Source organism: Otolemur garnettii, unplaced genomic scaffold (genome assembly GCF_000181295.1).
Source record: "Otolemur garnettii isolate 467f Iridium unplaced genomic scaffold, OtoGar3 scaffold00048, whole genome shotgun sequence".
NCBI classification, from domain to species: Eukaryota; Metazoa; Chordata; class Mammalia; order Primates; family Galagidae; genus Otolemur; species Otolemur garnettii.
The window spans coordinates 8,403,994-8,418,954 of NW_003852443.1; the positions used below are offsets into that span (position 1 = coordinate 8,403,994).

General features: G+C 44.1%; 1 protein-coding gene across 1 annotated transcript in view; it reads left to right on the plus strand.

Moving 5' to 3' along the window:
* The first annotated feature begins 7,842 nt into the window (after positions 1-7,842).
* Positions 7,843-14,961, plus strand: part of PDE11A (phosphodiesterase 11A) — a 393,899-nt gene continuing 386,780 nt past the window's right edge. The window contains exon 1 of the mRNA XM_012806178.2: positions 7,843-9,146. Within this exon, the coding sequence (XP_012661632.1) occupies positions 8,235-9,146 (912 nt within the window). The 5' untranslated portion in view covers positions 7,843-8,234. The remainder of the gene's footprint in view (positions 9,147-14,961) is intronic.

Genomic DNA, 14,961 nt, shown 5'->3' on the forward strand with positions numbered 1-14,961 from the left:
TTTTGAGACAGAGTCTCACTTTGTCGCCCTGGGTAGAAACACAGAAACTCCAACTCTTGGGCTTAAATGATTCTTTTGCCTCATCCTCCAAAGTAGCTGGGACTACAGGTGGCCACCACAACGCCCAGCTATGTTTTAGAGACAGGGTCTTGCTCTTGCTCAGGCTAGTCTCAAACCCATGAGCTCAAGCAACCCACCTACCTTAGCCTTCCAAGTGCTGGGATTATAGGCGTGAGCCACGTGCCCAGCTTGGAAAATTGATTCTCTCTTTGTACTCTCTGTCTGAGGGAGAATCCATCCCATGTCTCCCTTTCAGGTTGGGGGGCTGCCAGTAATTCTTGACATGCCTTGGCATGTGAACCTATCACTCCAATCTCTATCTCTGTCTTCACCTCACTTCTGCCTCTGAATCTTAGTCTCTTCTCCTATGTATATACAAGCAAAAGTATTGGCTTTAGGGCCTACCCTAAGTCCAGGATGATCTTATCTGCAAAAATCCTCCTCTAAGTAAGGATTCAGGATGGACATATCTTTTGTGGAAGTAAAATTCAACCAACTACATATATCTTTTGACAAGGAATTAATCTTACAGATAAAAGAGTTTGTAAGCAAGGCTTGGCCATTATAACACTTGTTTTGTGGAAGACAATACTGATTATAGACAATTAACAGGTGTAGGGGACGCCAAGAGCCAGATGACTTCTGAGCAAGATGATCTGCAGCTGAGGGGTGGACTCTCGGGCCATTCATTCGTCCGCAGGTGCTCCTTGTGGAGAAAGAGCCTGAGCCTTCAGCACGCAGTCATTTGTTAATTACCCCCCTCACCTGCATTGTACGGTCTCAATAAAAGGCTGGTGCCGCGGTTGCTCGGGACTACCCTGCAAAGAAGGGCTAGCCCTCCTCCTCCAAGCTTGTACTTCTAATCCAGTCATGTCTGGTTCCTTCCTGCTGTGAGACCAGTTGCGACAAACAGGTAATCAGATAATGAAGCTTGAATTAAGGAAAGTGAGTCTGCAGAAGATGGCTGGATTCAAAGAAAAATTTCTGAGGTATTATACATAGGACTGAATGATTTAAGGTGAGGAAGAGTGAGAGTTATCTTGATGATGATAAACTTGAGGCATCTGTGAGACATTTGGGAGCAAATTTCTTGTGGCAGTTAGAAATGGAGGTTTGGGTTCCAGGAGAGAGTATATATAGTCAGCTATTAGATGGGTGGCTCCCGTGAGCCGCACCTGTGAGTATTCACACCTTTGCCCCTCTCTCGACTGACTCTGCGCTTGGCTAGATGGTTGACTTGGGTTAATAGGACATTAACAAGTAGTATGCAGAATTGATAAGCTCATGCACATTGGGCTTGTCTTCTTGGAACCCAGCTGGAAGGACAGGCTATTCTCTTGGAGAGAGAAGCCATGGAAACAAGACCTGGGGACTAAGACACCATGCGGAGAGAGGCCTCCTGGAGGAGAACTGAGCTGCCTCAGCTGCAGTCAGCACTGACGCCCTTGGGTAGGTACCAAAGCCCTTCTTGGACATTCTAGCACAGTCCAGCTGCCAGCCAAATGCTGCCATGTGAGTGACTTCAGCTAATACCATGTAGAACAGATGAACCTGTGGTTAATCTACAGAATTGTGAGAAGTAGAAAAATTATTGTTTTAAGCAACTAAATTTTGAGGTGGTTTGTGCCTCCTTTTACATATCTGATGATGCCTGCTGGTCACACAGTGAAAATCAGAGATGTCTGTTTTAGGAGAGAGGGAATGATTAGGAGGCACGCTGAGGAGACAGAAGTTGACTGGGCTTCGAGAAGTTAGTACTAAGTTGTGGAATGTTGATAAGTGTGAGGTGGAACCAGGAATAGATCAGAGGTTGGCTTGGCAGGTGACTTTGGAGGAGTATGTTTCTGCTGTAGATCTCGATTTCCACATGTGCAAAATGTAGCAAGTGTGGTATTAGATGGCTGCTAAGGTTCCATCTAGTACTGAAACATAATGGATATCCTTTGGAAAAAATATTTGCAGGTGACTCAGTGTTTTGCACATTAAAAGTTCTCATATGCTAATTAGCAAAGGCATGGATAAAGAAATGCATACTTAGATCAAAAAGGAATTCCTGATTCTTGAAAACTACAAATAGGAAGATCTCTTTACCTTTTCCATTGAATGGCTACTTGGAGAACATGTGCATCTTGGTGGAGAGGCGACAATATAGATGGAGAGGGAGTCTGCAGAGCCTTTTTCTTGAGCTGACTGATCTGTCCAGTATCATGCCTTTCCAGGTATGATGATGTCCTTGGGGAGTCTATTAACTGCAAAATACCTTCACAGTATTGTACTCCTTCAGGTATGATAGGTGCCCAAGGGAGCTCTATAAATTGCAAAAGTTGTAAATCATATTCTCGATACTTTTGATGAAATTAGCAGATGAGCAGAAGAGGGCAGAATTACACAGAAAATTCTTTGGAGCTATATTTAACAAGGGAAAATATATTTTCTTTTCTTTCCCAAAGGGACCTCTTCAAAGTGCCATAGTGGGCCGTGCTTTCCTGGGGGAACTTCTTTAAGATCTCCCATTAGCCCAATAGTACCCTCCATTTGCCCCTCCAGATCTTACACAGATCCTCCTTTGTCCCCCTTCCTCTCTGCCCAGGGAGGATATGGATTCCATCAGCAGATTCCCAAAACCTTCAGGCTTTTGGCAGAGGGAGACAGAAGAATGAATTCAAGATGTTTATCCCTCCTTTGAGGTCAGCTTGAGCTGCCAATGTCTAATGTCTTTCAACAGGCTGTCACTGCTCCCCTGAAGGCAGATGTCACTAACAAGCCTCTCTCCTTTTTGGGTTCCTGGTAATCTTTCCCTCCTGCTTCCCCTTAGGTCTAGGGGAGGTGACTCTTTGCTGCTGTGAGCCCCAGATTTCTTCATAGTCCCTGTGGCTTACCTATACTCCCTCTTTTAAATATTAGACCTTTTATAAATTGACCTCTTCAAACACTTTTACCCTGGGGGTAGGATTGCAAACTAATACAGCCTCTCTGGAAAGAAGTATGGAGAATCCTCAGAGAACTAAAAGTAGACCTGCCATTTGATCTCACAATCCCATTACTAGACATCTACCTGAAAGAAAAAAAAGTAATTTTATCATAAGGACATTTGCACTAGGATGTTTATTGCAGCTCAATTCCCAATCACCAAGATGTAGAATCAACCCAAGTGCCCATCAACCCATGAATGGATTAATAAGCTGTGGTATACATACACCATGTAATATTATTGAGCTATAAAAAGATGGAGATTTTACATCTTTTGTTATCCTGGATGGAGTTGGAGAAAATTCTACTTAGGAAGATATCATAAGAATGGAAAACCAAGTATCTAATGTACTCGATACTAATATGAAATAAATAGATGAACAAATACATGCCACACAAGAGGAAAACATGATTAAACTGAAGTGGGAGGAAGGGGAGGAGAATCAGGGAGAGGGGAGGAAGGTGGAGTTGGTGTGCTCTCATCAAACAGGCATAATGTAAGGGTACAGGGCACACCTCCTGGGTGAGGGGCACAACTACGACTTGGGTTCTACCTAACGTATACAATGTAACCTAATCATCTGTACCCTCATTGATCTGAAATAAAAAATAAAACAGTAAAAATATGAATTAACTTTTTTTTTTAAGTCAGAGCCTCAAGCTGTTGGCCTTAGTAGAGTGCTGTGGCATCACAGCTCACAGCAACCTCAAACTCTTGGGCTCAAGTGATTCTCTTGCCTCAGCTTCCCAAGTAGCTACAGGCACCTGCCACAATGCCTGGCTATTTTTTGTTGCAGTTGCAATTGTTATTTAGCTTGAACCCACCAGCCTCAGTGTGTGTGGCTGGCGCTGTAACCACTGTGCTATAGGCACCGAGTGTGAATTAACCGTCTTTAAATTTAATTTGAGTGTTCTCTCTTTCCTATGGAGATGATCACTAATACATGTTCTAGAGATGAAAAGTGAGGAGGAAATGGCAATTGGGTCTACATCAGTACACATCTAATTATGCAGCCCTCTGTCACAGCCCTCTGGACTAGCTTAAGTGTCCTCTCTGTCACCTGCTCCCTCTCCTCACCAATCACGAACCATTCTTCCCCACCTTTAGTGATTTCATGTCCCAAGCAGAGAACCTGGCTACAGCAGACTCAAATCAAGCCCAAAGTGCTGAACTTGTCTCCCCAGATCTCTTTCCTATGGCTTTCCCATCTCCGGGTCTTGTTTCCCACTCTCACTTCCCTGGGTGCTGTAGACTGTGAGCTCCTCAATCAAGAGCAGAGGTTTCCTCTTGGTCTTTTGTCCCCAGAGCCTGGAACTATAAATGCTAAATGGCTGCTTGTATAACAAACACATGAAAGATGGAATTAAGGAAATGTCCACTTATAAACGTTCTAGGCATCCCAGGGCTAGCCGGCTTCTCTCCCTTCCCTGAGGATGAGAGGACAGCTCATTGCCTCACTTCCTGTCTCCATGCACAACACTGCTGCTGTACTATCCCCAGTCTTATGCTAGTAAATTGTTCTCTATCATTGTTGTTATTGTTTTGTAATAGCTTTATTGAGATAGAATTCACATACCATATAATTTACCCACTTAAAGTGTACAATTCAGTGAATTGTAACATATTCACAAATTGTGCAACCATCACCATCATGAGTTTTAGAACATTTGCATTACGCACTACCCCCTAACAACTCAGATATACTGGCAGCCACCCCCTTTACTCTCCGTCTAGAAAGTAATCTTTCTTTCTATGGACTTGCTTTTTGGGAGCATATTATATAAATAAAATTGTACAATATGTGGTCCCTCGTGAGTAGCTTCTTTCACTTTGTGTGATTTTTTTTTTTTTTTTTGAGACAGTCTCATTTTGTCACCCTGGGTAGAGTGCCATGGCGTCACAACTCATAGCAACCTCCAACTCTTGGGCTTAAATGATTCTTTCCCTCAGCCTCCCAAGGAGCTGAATCTATAGGCACCCACCACAATGCCCAGCTATTTTTTCCATTGCTGTTGTAGTTGTCATTATTGTTTGGCAGGCTCAGGCTGGGTTTGACCCTGCCAGCTCTGGTGTATGTGGCTGGTGCCCTAGCCACTGAGCTACAGGCACCAAGCCACTTTGAGTGATGTTTTTAAGGTTCATTCAAGTGGTAGCATGTATCAGTACGTCATTCTATTTTATGGCCAAGTAATATTCAGAGGTAGGGTTATAATACATTTTATTTATCCCTTCATCAGCTAATGGACATTTGGATTATTTCCACTGAATATTCATAAATGTTTAACAATTAGCAATCTACTAAAAAAAAAAAAAACTCGTAACATTTGTTGATTTCTGTGGTGTAAACGTTCCCATAGTGGCCAACTGCAAGCTTCATGATGTGACTGAACACAGAACTGGAAGAAGAAGCTGTAATAGGCGCTTGTGAGTCCTTACTAGCCAATTCTAGTGTGCCATTAGCCATCTGATCACTCCAGTGACTGGAGATGTGGCCACATGTGGTGAGATTTCCATGCAATATTACTTTGGGATAATAATCATGATAATAATAGAAGTAATACAACAGCTAACATTTCTCAAACACTCTATGTGCTAGGCACTGTGCTAAGCAATTTTTCTTTAGTTAATGCTTGACCACCACTCACCTTTGTGGCAGCCAGACACTCCAGACTAGGAGTATTGTGTGCTCATGTCCCCAGCTGGTCTATCTACTGTTTCTTAGATACTTCAAACACATTATACCTCCCAACTTTAGCACTACCTTCCTCTACTTGGTGCAGTCTTTTTGCCACATATCAACAAAGTACATTGCCCCATTTCCACCTGATTTCTACTCAGGTGGCCCCTCCACCAAAGATTTCTACTCAGGTGACCACCTCACCCCTCTATCTATTATGTGGCCAAGCTTTATTTTTCTTCATGCCACTTATCACTAACTTTCTTGTACTATATACATTTTTCTTATTTGTTTGCTGGCTGTCTGGAAGGCAGAGTCTTTGTTTTGTTCATATTTGAATCCAGCGCCAAGCCCACGCCCTTGGCCGTGCTGAGTAAGCTGGGAAGTTTGGAATGTTCAAACAAGTGTCTCTCTTCCTCTCCCTAGTCCTTCTGGTGATGTCAGAGGAATGTTTAAAGGACAGTCTACCTCAGTCCCTGCATCTCTGTTACTGGCTCAAATCCGAACACAGATAGGACTCAGCTAACAGAGGTGGGAGATAATCCAGTGATGTTGCTCAGAGTCTCACTCTAGAGCCAAACTAAATGGATCTGTACCGCAGTTCTGGCACTGCTTACTGCTGGCCTTGGATAAACTGCTCAGTTTCTCAGAGTTTCCCCATCTTTGAAATGGGAGACGTCTCCACCTTATAGGTTTGTTTGTGAAGATTAAATTAATGGATTTGCTTAAATTTATCAGCACACAACAAGTGCTCGATGCACCTTGTGTGCTCAGCTTGATGCCATCTTCCCAGAGTAAGCTTTACTTACTGTGTAAGTCACCTGTGAGTGTCCGTAAAATTCTCCACAATGAAGAAAGCTGGAGCTCAAGGCAGCAGAAAAGTCACCTCCCCTAGACCTAAGGGGAAGAGGGAGAGAAAGATTACCAGGAACCAGGAGAGAGGCTTTCTCCAGCTCCCCAGGGCAGGAGAAAGAAAGGCCTCCCACAGGGGTGACACCTTACTGGCTAGCTCCAGGACGGCATTGGCTGTAAAGGCAGCCTTGGTGGCCATGTGGTACTGAGCAGGGGAAGTAGGAGGAGAGAGCAAGTTATTCATAAAAGGAGGAGAAACTACCTAGTAAGTAGGGCCAGCTGGAAAGAAGCCCCTGAGACTCCCAGGTCCACTTTGCTATAGACTCCTGCTAGACAAGGTCTCTTTAATCCAAGTACGGTTGGCCTGGGCATCCATGGGTTTGTCACCTGTGGATTCAATCCAGGTCTGATGGTAAATACTGGGAAGATAAAAATGGACGGTTGCCTCCATCCTGAACATGTGCAGAGATTCTTTTCTTGTCATTATTCCCCAAACGATACAGCATGAAAGTATTTACATAGCATTTACATGGTATTAGATAGAAGTAAACTGGAGATAATTTAAAGTACAGAGGAGGCTGTGCGCAGGTTATATGCAAATACCACACAGTTTTATGTTGAGGACTTGAGCAGCTGTGGATTTCGGTATCTGCAGGGGTCCTGAACCAATTCTGGTACAGAGGGAGGGAGGAGTGTCCTGCGTGTCACACTCTTCCTCCAGGTAACCTCCCCCCCGCCCCAGGTCCGTGAATTTGGTTAAAGTAACGAATTGCTCACATAGGGAACTTCATTCGCCAATTTCAGGGAAATTCAATTCCGTTAATATTTACTGAACGCCCACAGTGCTAGGCAGTGTTAGCGGGCAATCCCTGGAATCCTGGGAACCCACAATCCACAGTCACATCCCAGAAAAATAACCCTGCCTGTCTCTGAGAACCCTAATTTCCTCCGAGTCCGCCTCTGGGTTCGGATCTCTGCGAGACGTCAACACTTCCTCGGGCTCCCGCGGGGCCTCCGAGAACCGCTAGCGGATTAAGGGACGGAGTCGGGAGGGCCGGGGAGGTGAGGAAGGAAGGAGCGGGAGGAACGAGGTGTGCGTCCTCTTCTAATCGTGTTCCAAGCAGCACTCGGCCGTGGTCCCCGCCGGTTCCGGCCGTCCGGAGACGCTTCCAGGAACCGCCTGGCATCCTGGGCCGTGGACTTTGGCTGGTCTGGCGTCCGCGGCTCCCTCCTCCCGCGCCCGCCCCCCTCCGGGCTCGGTGCCTCGCTCAGGGGCGTGTCCTGCCCTACCTCCCTGTCACAGTGGTCCACTCATCCGGTTACAGCAGCAGGAGTGGCGGCGGCGGCAGCCAGAGCGAGAACAGCCAGAGCGCCAGGTTCCCGGGACCCGAGCGGTGGCCGCGGCGGCAGCTCAGCGCGGGGCTCAGCGCCGGGCACCTGAGCGGACCCGGAGTAGGGGGCGAGGGGGAAGTTGGCGCCAGCCACTCTGAGCCAGGGAAGGAGGGGGCACCTCCCAGCCGAGATTCCACCGCTGGGAATAATCTCCGCCGGCTGGCGAGGTGGCAACGAGCTGGGAAGCCTGGTGGGGTGAACATGTGCCGGAGCAGCTAGAGGCCTCGGGCAGGGTGACACGTGGTCCAAGTGTAAAGAAGCTAGGAAAGCTCTGCCGGGACCATGACGGCCTCTGGGCTGGACTTCGGGGAGGTGGAAACTTTCCTGGACAGGCACCCGGAGTTGTTTGAAGATTACTTGATGCGGAAGGGGAAGCAGGAGATGGTCCAGAAGTGGCTGCAGAGGCACAGTCAGGGCCAGGGGGCTTCAGGCCCAAGGGCCGCTTCGGGTGGCACCAGCAGCTCGGCTCATGGCACTGGAAGAGGTGGTGGCAGCGTTGGTGGTGGCACTGGACCGAATGGCGCTGTCAACTGTCAACCCGCCCCCAGTGGCATGGACTGTGGAGCGGGACCCCTGAGTCCCAGCTGGGCTGGTGGCAGCCGCGGTGATGGGAGCCTGCAGCGGAAAGCTTCTCAGAAAGAACTGAGGAAGAGCTTTGCCCGCTCCAAGGCCATCCATGTCAACAGGACCTACGATGAACAGGTGACCTCCCGGGCCCAGGAGCCCCTGAGCAGTGTACGACGGAGAGCCCTTCTCCGGAAGGCCAGCTCCCTGCCCCCCACCACAGCCCACATCCTCAGTGCCCTGCTGGAATCAAGGGTGAATCTGCCTCAGTATCCCCCAACAGCCATGGACTACAAGTGCCACCTCAAAAAGCACAATGAGCGTCAATTCTTCCTGGAACTGGTCAAGGACATCTCCAATGACCTCGACCTCACCAGCTTAAGCTACAAGATCCTCATCTTTGTCTGCCTCATGGTGGACGCTGACCGCTGTTCTCTCTTCCTGGTGGAAGGGGCAGCTGCTGGCAAGAAGAGCTTGGTCTCCAAATTCTTTGATGTGCATGCAGGAACCCCCCTGTTGCCCAGCAGCAGCACAGAGAACTCAAATGAGGTGCAGGTCCCCTGGGGCAAAGGTATCATTGGCTATGTCGGGGAGCATGGAGAAACCGTCAACATTCCTGATGCCTACCAGGTAGGACTGGCAATCGTCCTCTTCTCCCAGAGCTCCCCTGGCTTGGGGTCCAAGCCTTTGATTACCTTTTGGCATCCAGGAACACATTACTTTAGGCTCTTTACAATACAAATCTTGCTATGTAAATTCCTTCTTGAGTTTAAATGTAATGATCCTTTCTTAACACACAGTGACTTATGGGAAAATTCATGTATCACCCAATAATATCATGTGTTTCTGTCAAGATACTTTAAGAGTATCAGTGTAGGGTTTTAGAATGCATTTGTGAGTTGCTAGAAAAAGATGTCTACCCTAGAATTCCAGTGTTAGTCTGATGAAAATAGGCACTTTGGCATCTCTGATGTAGGACCATAATACATTTTCATTCTCTAATTCAAGGTTAGAAAGGGAACTAAATGCTGAGGTACCTCCCTGGCCTCTTCTGTAGCTTAAAGCTGCATGAGTTCCAAGGAAGAGAAGAGGAATTTCAGGGGAAGAATGGGCCTCTGACCCATTTGTGCCTCTTAGGATCCTATTTTAACTGTTTTTCCTGTTGAGGTTACATAGTTTGAACAAACAGAGGAGTTAGTTATGTCTAGGCTTGAATATAGCAGTTGTAGTTAACTTTTGGTGGGATTGAGCAAGCATGTTTTTAGTTTGTGAAAGAAAAACAATTGATATTTTGGAGCTGAAATTTCAGGTTATTAGAAAGACAAAAAACCCAAAAGTTTTCAAAATTGACAAATTTTTAGTAGCTCCAAAGCCAGTCAGTGGGGTAAACATTCTAGTTTCAAGGTAAAAAAGGAAACAGGAATTGCCTGGCTTTTCTTTCAATTTCATAGTGATTTGAACTTGATGTTAGATGCTGGATCTGAAAACCAGTCAGTTCTAATGTCTTCCATATTTATGGACTGCATGTGCTGAAACTAGATGCCACTTTTTAAGAGACTTCTTCGGGGTTCATAAGAAGGGAAAGTTCTTACACTTAGTCATGAAAGTCGTGTGGTGGTTGGGTGAGTACTTCTTCGGCAGTCTCGTGAGCTGTGTGTTTTTCTCCAGTTTGATTGTTGATGTTCAGAATAGCAAAAGTGGTGGGGAGGACTCTAATGGTAAAATTTTATCTATGTCATCTGAAAGTTGAAGTTTTGCATAGAAAATGAGCCGGTTATCTCTAAAACCAAGTTTCCTAATTTTGTGAGATGAGTGTCAACACTCTCATATTAAAGGATGCCTGTCAAAGTACTGTTTTCATTAACCGTTTGTTATTGATTAAGTGCATTGTTTACTATATCCTTCTTGGAGACCTCAGCAGGTTTAGGTCAAACAACCAATGAATAGTTGTCCACAAGTGTCTGATTCTTTATATCTCTACAATTCTAGAAGACCAGGGGATAAAGAAAAGAATTATATTTTGAAGATTCTGTAAAAGATTGGTGAACAATCACAAATTATTTTCTTTCTTGTTTTATTTCCATATCCTGATTGTGTGTTTGGGCAAAAAAAAAAAAAAATCCCTTCCTTCTTGGATAAGACTTATGTCCTGAAATGGAAGTCTTTTTTCTGTATGGCCTTTACTTTTCTTGTTCATCCTCAACTGATTTTCTCCTACTTCTATAGCTTTTATTTCCTACTATCCTCTTTCAGCTCCTAATTTTTATTTAATACGGCTCATATACTGTCTTTCCTTCAAGAGCATAATTCTCTGCCTCTTCAGCAGTGAACTCATCTTCCTGCTGCCTAGAATGTGGCCTTATGTCTCATTGCAGGCACAGAAAATCAGGTTTTCAGCAGCTGTTGCTTCCTGTGGGCTCTCCCCTCAGTCTGCAGACAGAGGATAAAGCAAAGTTGCCTTTCAATATTTAGAAGCTGGCACTGGGAAAAGGGAGTTTTGTTTTGTTTTCCCCACCCAGGGTAGTAAGGATGGCTGTGAAAAAGACTGAGATGTTGGAAGGACCGACAAAGGGCAGGGAGGGGAGGGATGGTGCACAGGTTGGGAAGATCGGATCTTGGTTTACTTCGTTTTCATTTCTTGTTTTAAAGTTTCTCTTTTCTTTCTCCTTCAGCTTCCACGATATATTTCTGTGTTTTTAGTTTGGTGTATTTTTCTTCGTCTTACTTAGGCTACTCTTCTTTGATAAAACTATGGTTTTTTCTTTATTATGATACACCACAGTCACCATGACTATGACCCGAGGAGGATTTCTTAATCTCTTGGTGTCTCACTTTCCTTACTGGGAAAATGGGAATAATAATACCTAGCTAGCAAAGATGATTGCTGTGAAAATAAAATAAGATATTGCCTTCAAGCCCCCCCAACAATACCAGATACATTGTAAATACCCAGAATATGGTAACAGTTTCCAATTGTTTTTCTCCTTATTTGGGACTGAAATGTGAACTCCACACGTTTTGACTGCCAGCCTAATCTTTTGCTGACCCATGCTCCATCTTTAAATTAAATAATTTAGAACCAGATTTATATTCAAGGAATATAGAAATATCTGTCCTTTCACACTTTTCTTAAAATTCCCCTAAATGTGGTTGGTAACCACACCTGATAGCCTGGCCTAGCCTATCAAAAATTGGACACTTTGTTCCTGTTAGTAATAACTCATGCAATATAAACTTTTTATAGGGTTCTATTAATGTTGCACTCTCCCCCAATTCAAGTATTTACCCCATCCTTTCCATTGCTTGCTATTACAGATTTCTCTTAGTGAAAAGTGACAACCTTCTAAATGCATGTTCTTTTATCATGATATTATTTTAATTGTTAGCATACATAAAGAAATATCTTGGAGTTTCTATGTTAAAATGACTTCCTGATTCTTTGTTAACTACTATATCTTAAAGGTGTTTCTGGCTTAGATCCATCTAGTGTATTTTTATTCCTTTAGGAGGTGACATTTTAATTACATGGAGTTTTAGATTTTAATCTTTTGGCAATTACACTTATGATCTTTTGGGGGGGATTGTAATGTGGGCAAGAGAAAGTCACGGAAGATACTTTTGAAGTTATGATGTTTAATGAAATGTTAAAGTTGAATAAAAGTTTGGACAGCAAAAATACCTCAGTTTATTTCATTATTTTGCATTACTTTCTGCAATTAGTTCTAAAAAACAGACTTGACATTAGGAGAAAAATAAAGAATTGCAAGTGGGGAAAAACCTCATTTATTTTAGGTATCCAACATGGACCATGGTGACTGCAATTTACCTTTTTTTCTCTGACAGTTATAAGTTATTAAACAGCCCACTTTAATATAGTAATGAAAAAATTGCCCTCAAGAGGTTGAAAATAGGAGCACTCAAGTAACAGGTGTTCCCTTTGAGATTATCCTAAGCATTCAGAATATAGCACTTTAAACATTAATAAAAAGTGTGAGATGAATTTTTGTTAGTGTTGATAATGATGATACAGGTGTTTGATGGGCTTGGGTATGAAAAGCAGCAGGATGTTTTGTTAGGTGAACTGAGAGGAGGAAAAGGGATGACGCAGAAGGGTTACAGGTGTGCCAGGCTTTCAGAAGACCTGGTCTATTTACACAACAGATTCATTTATTCATTAGTTCCAATGAACATGTGCTCAGAACCTGTTATACCTAAGCCCATGTTCTACCCAAGGCAGGGGGCTTAGGAACATTCAAAGTTGAGAGAACATACTTCTTGCTTTCCAAGTACTTATAGTTGAGGCCTGTATGCAACACAAACAACAAACAACTAGCACAAAGCAGTACTTAATGAATGGCAAAAACTAAATGGTATAGTTTTGGAGGAAAATGGAGTCACTTTGCGACTGGACTCAGGATGATAGGCTTCCTGGAGGGGGTGCCACAAAACCATAAAGAGGGTTAGATTTCCCAACTGGAGATAGTTGCTGGGGGAGGGGAAGATGATCTCGGTATAGCAAGATGGCTTCAGCACAGACATAGTGATGACCACGCACAAAATATGTACAGAGGACAGTGAGTAGTTTAATTTGGACAAGTTACAGCAGGTGTTATGAATATGCAAAAGTAAGGTGAGAGCAAAAGAAGGATGGAGCTTGAATGTCTGGCTAAAGAGTTTGAAGTTCAAAAAACAAAACAAAACAAAAAAAGTTTGACGTTCACTTACCCTAAACATCTTAACATGATCAAAGTGGTGTTTGGGGTAACATGGTGGGAGTGGCTGAATGGATTCAATAGGGAGAGGCTCAAAACTATGAAAACAACTAGGAGTGTATTTTGCTGGTTTGGTGGAACCATCATGAACAACTAAACTGAAGAGAGAACAATGGGACTAGGAAGCCGGGGACAGATGGGAGATGGCCTGCAGGAGTGGATTTGGGTAAAGACAAGAGGAAGATAGTGATAACTTAGAGATTCTAACTAAACCAGAGAGATTTGGGGATGGGTAATGCCTTTGTCAAAAACAGGGAGAGAAGCTGGGTTAAGGGGAAAGATTCTGTGGCCAACTACATAATTTGTGGAGCCTAGAACAAATTGATAAAGCAGGACCCCAGACATGGATATAGAAATCAACCTACTCTTCCTAAAAGTTTGTTCCCCAACTCACAGCAACCTCTAGACTGGGAATCCTGAGGGCTTCTAACCTCCAGGCTGAGAAGTTCTCTGTATCTGGATTGGGGGTGGGTAAGAAGCTCCTCCCAAGCTGCTTGTTGACTGTGCCTTGCTGCTGCCAGATCCTCCCTGAGATGGTATGGGACATGTACCTGACGTCCCCATGGCCCACCAGAGATCCCACCCAAGAATTGGAGGATCAAGGGCAGATGTGGGCTCCAGGGTCTCTTCCCCAACCCATGTGACCTACATGCAGTTCCTGGTCTTGGGGCAGGGGTGAGACAAGGGCCTGGATGGGGCTAGGAACAGGGATGGAATCGGCCAAGAACTAGTTCTGGGCTAGCAGTGGGAACAGGGGACTGCCTGTGAGCCAAGGCTCCAAGCTCTGGGCTTGTATTCATTGTTCCATTGGAGTATCCTCACAAATACAAATTTAAAGATATACTTTGTAAGACTTTCACACAGCACTGCATTAAATTCAAGCAGGAGGCCCACATGCAACTGCACCAGTCACATGTTCATGAAGCGGGATCTGATTCTGAGTCATACTGAGTCTAAGTTGAAGGTCAATTTTATTCCAGCCTAGTGTCCATGCAGCCCTTCTCATGGCCTCAGCTCCATCCTAATTAAATTACTTGCCATTTTCAATGCCTGGGTAGGGCTTTTCTATTTCTGTGCTTTGCGTACTTTCTGCCAGGACTACTCTTTCTCCATCTTTCCTCCTTCAGATCCTGCTCTGACTTCTCATGATTTGAGAAGGGAGAGATGATTGCTTAAGCTTGAAGACAGGAGTTGGAAAACAAAACAAAAAATTACACATGAAGTTGTATTTAAGAATATATTGTACTAGACTGATATATTTATTATACATTAGCTAAGAATATAAATAATGATATTTAATACTTCATTTTCATTGGATTTCATTTTATTTTAGAATAATCTCCATTGAAACAACTACATTTACAGTGTTCACTTTAGAAGGAATTCATTTTAGAATTAATCCTAGAAAATTCAGTGATACAAGTGTTTCTTTCCCTTGTAAGCCAGTGCTGACAGCCATGGTCTGCAGTCCTGAGACTGAGTTGCTGGCATTTGCTTAAACAGGCAGATGTTGATCCTACTCTAGGGTAACCAGACGTCCCGCTTTTTAACAATTTGTCCTGCGTCCTGAGGCATTTAAAAAAAGTCCCTATTTTTTGGAAAGAATGCGTGAATGAGTGGGAGAACAGGAAGGGAATATATGGTTTTCAGCTGCCATGTGGCTATTTCACCAG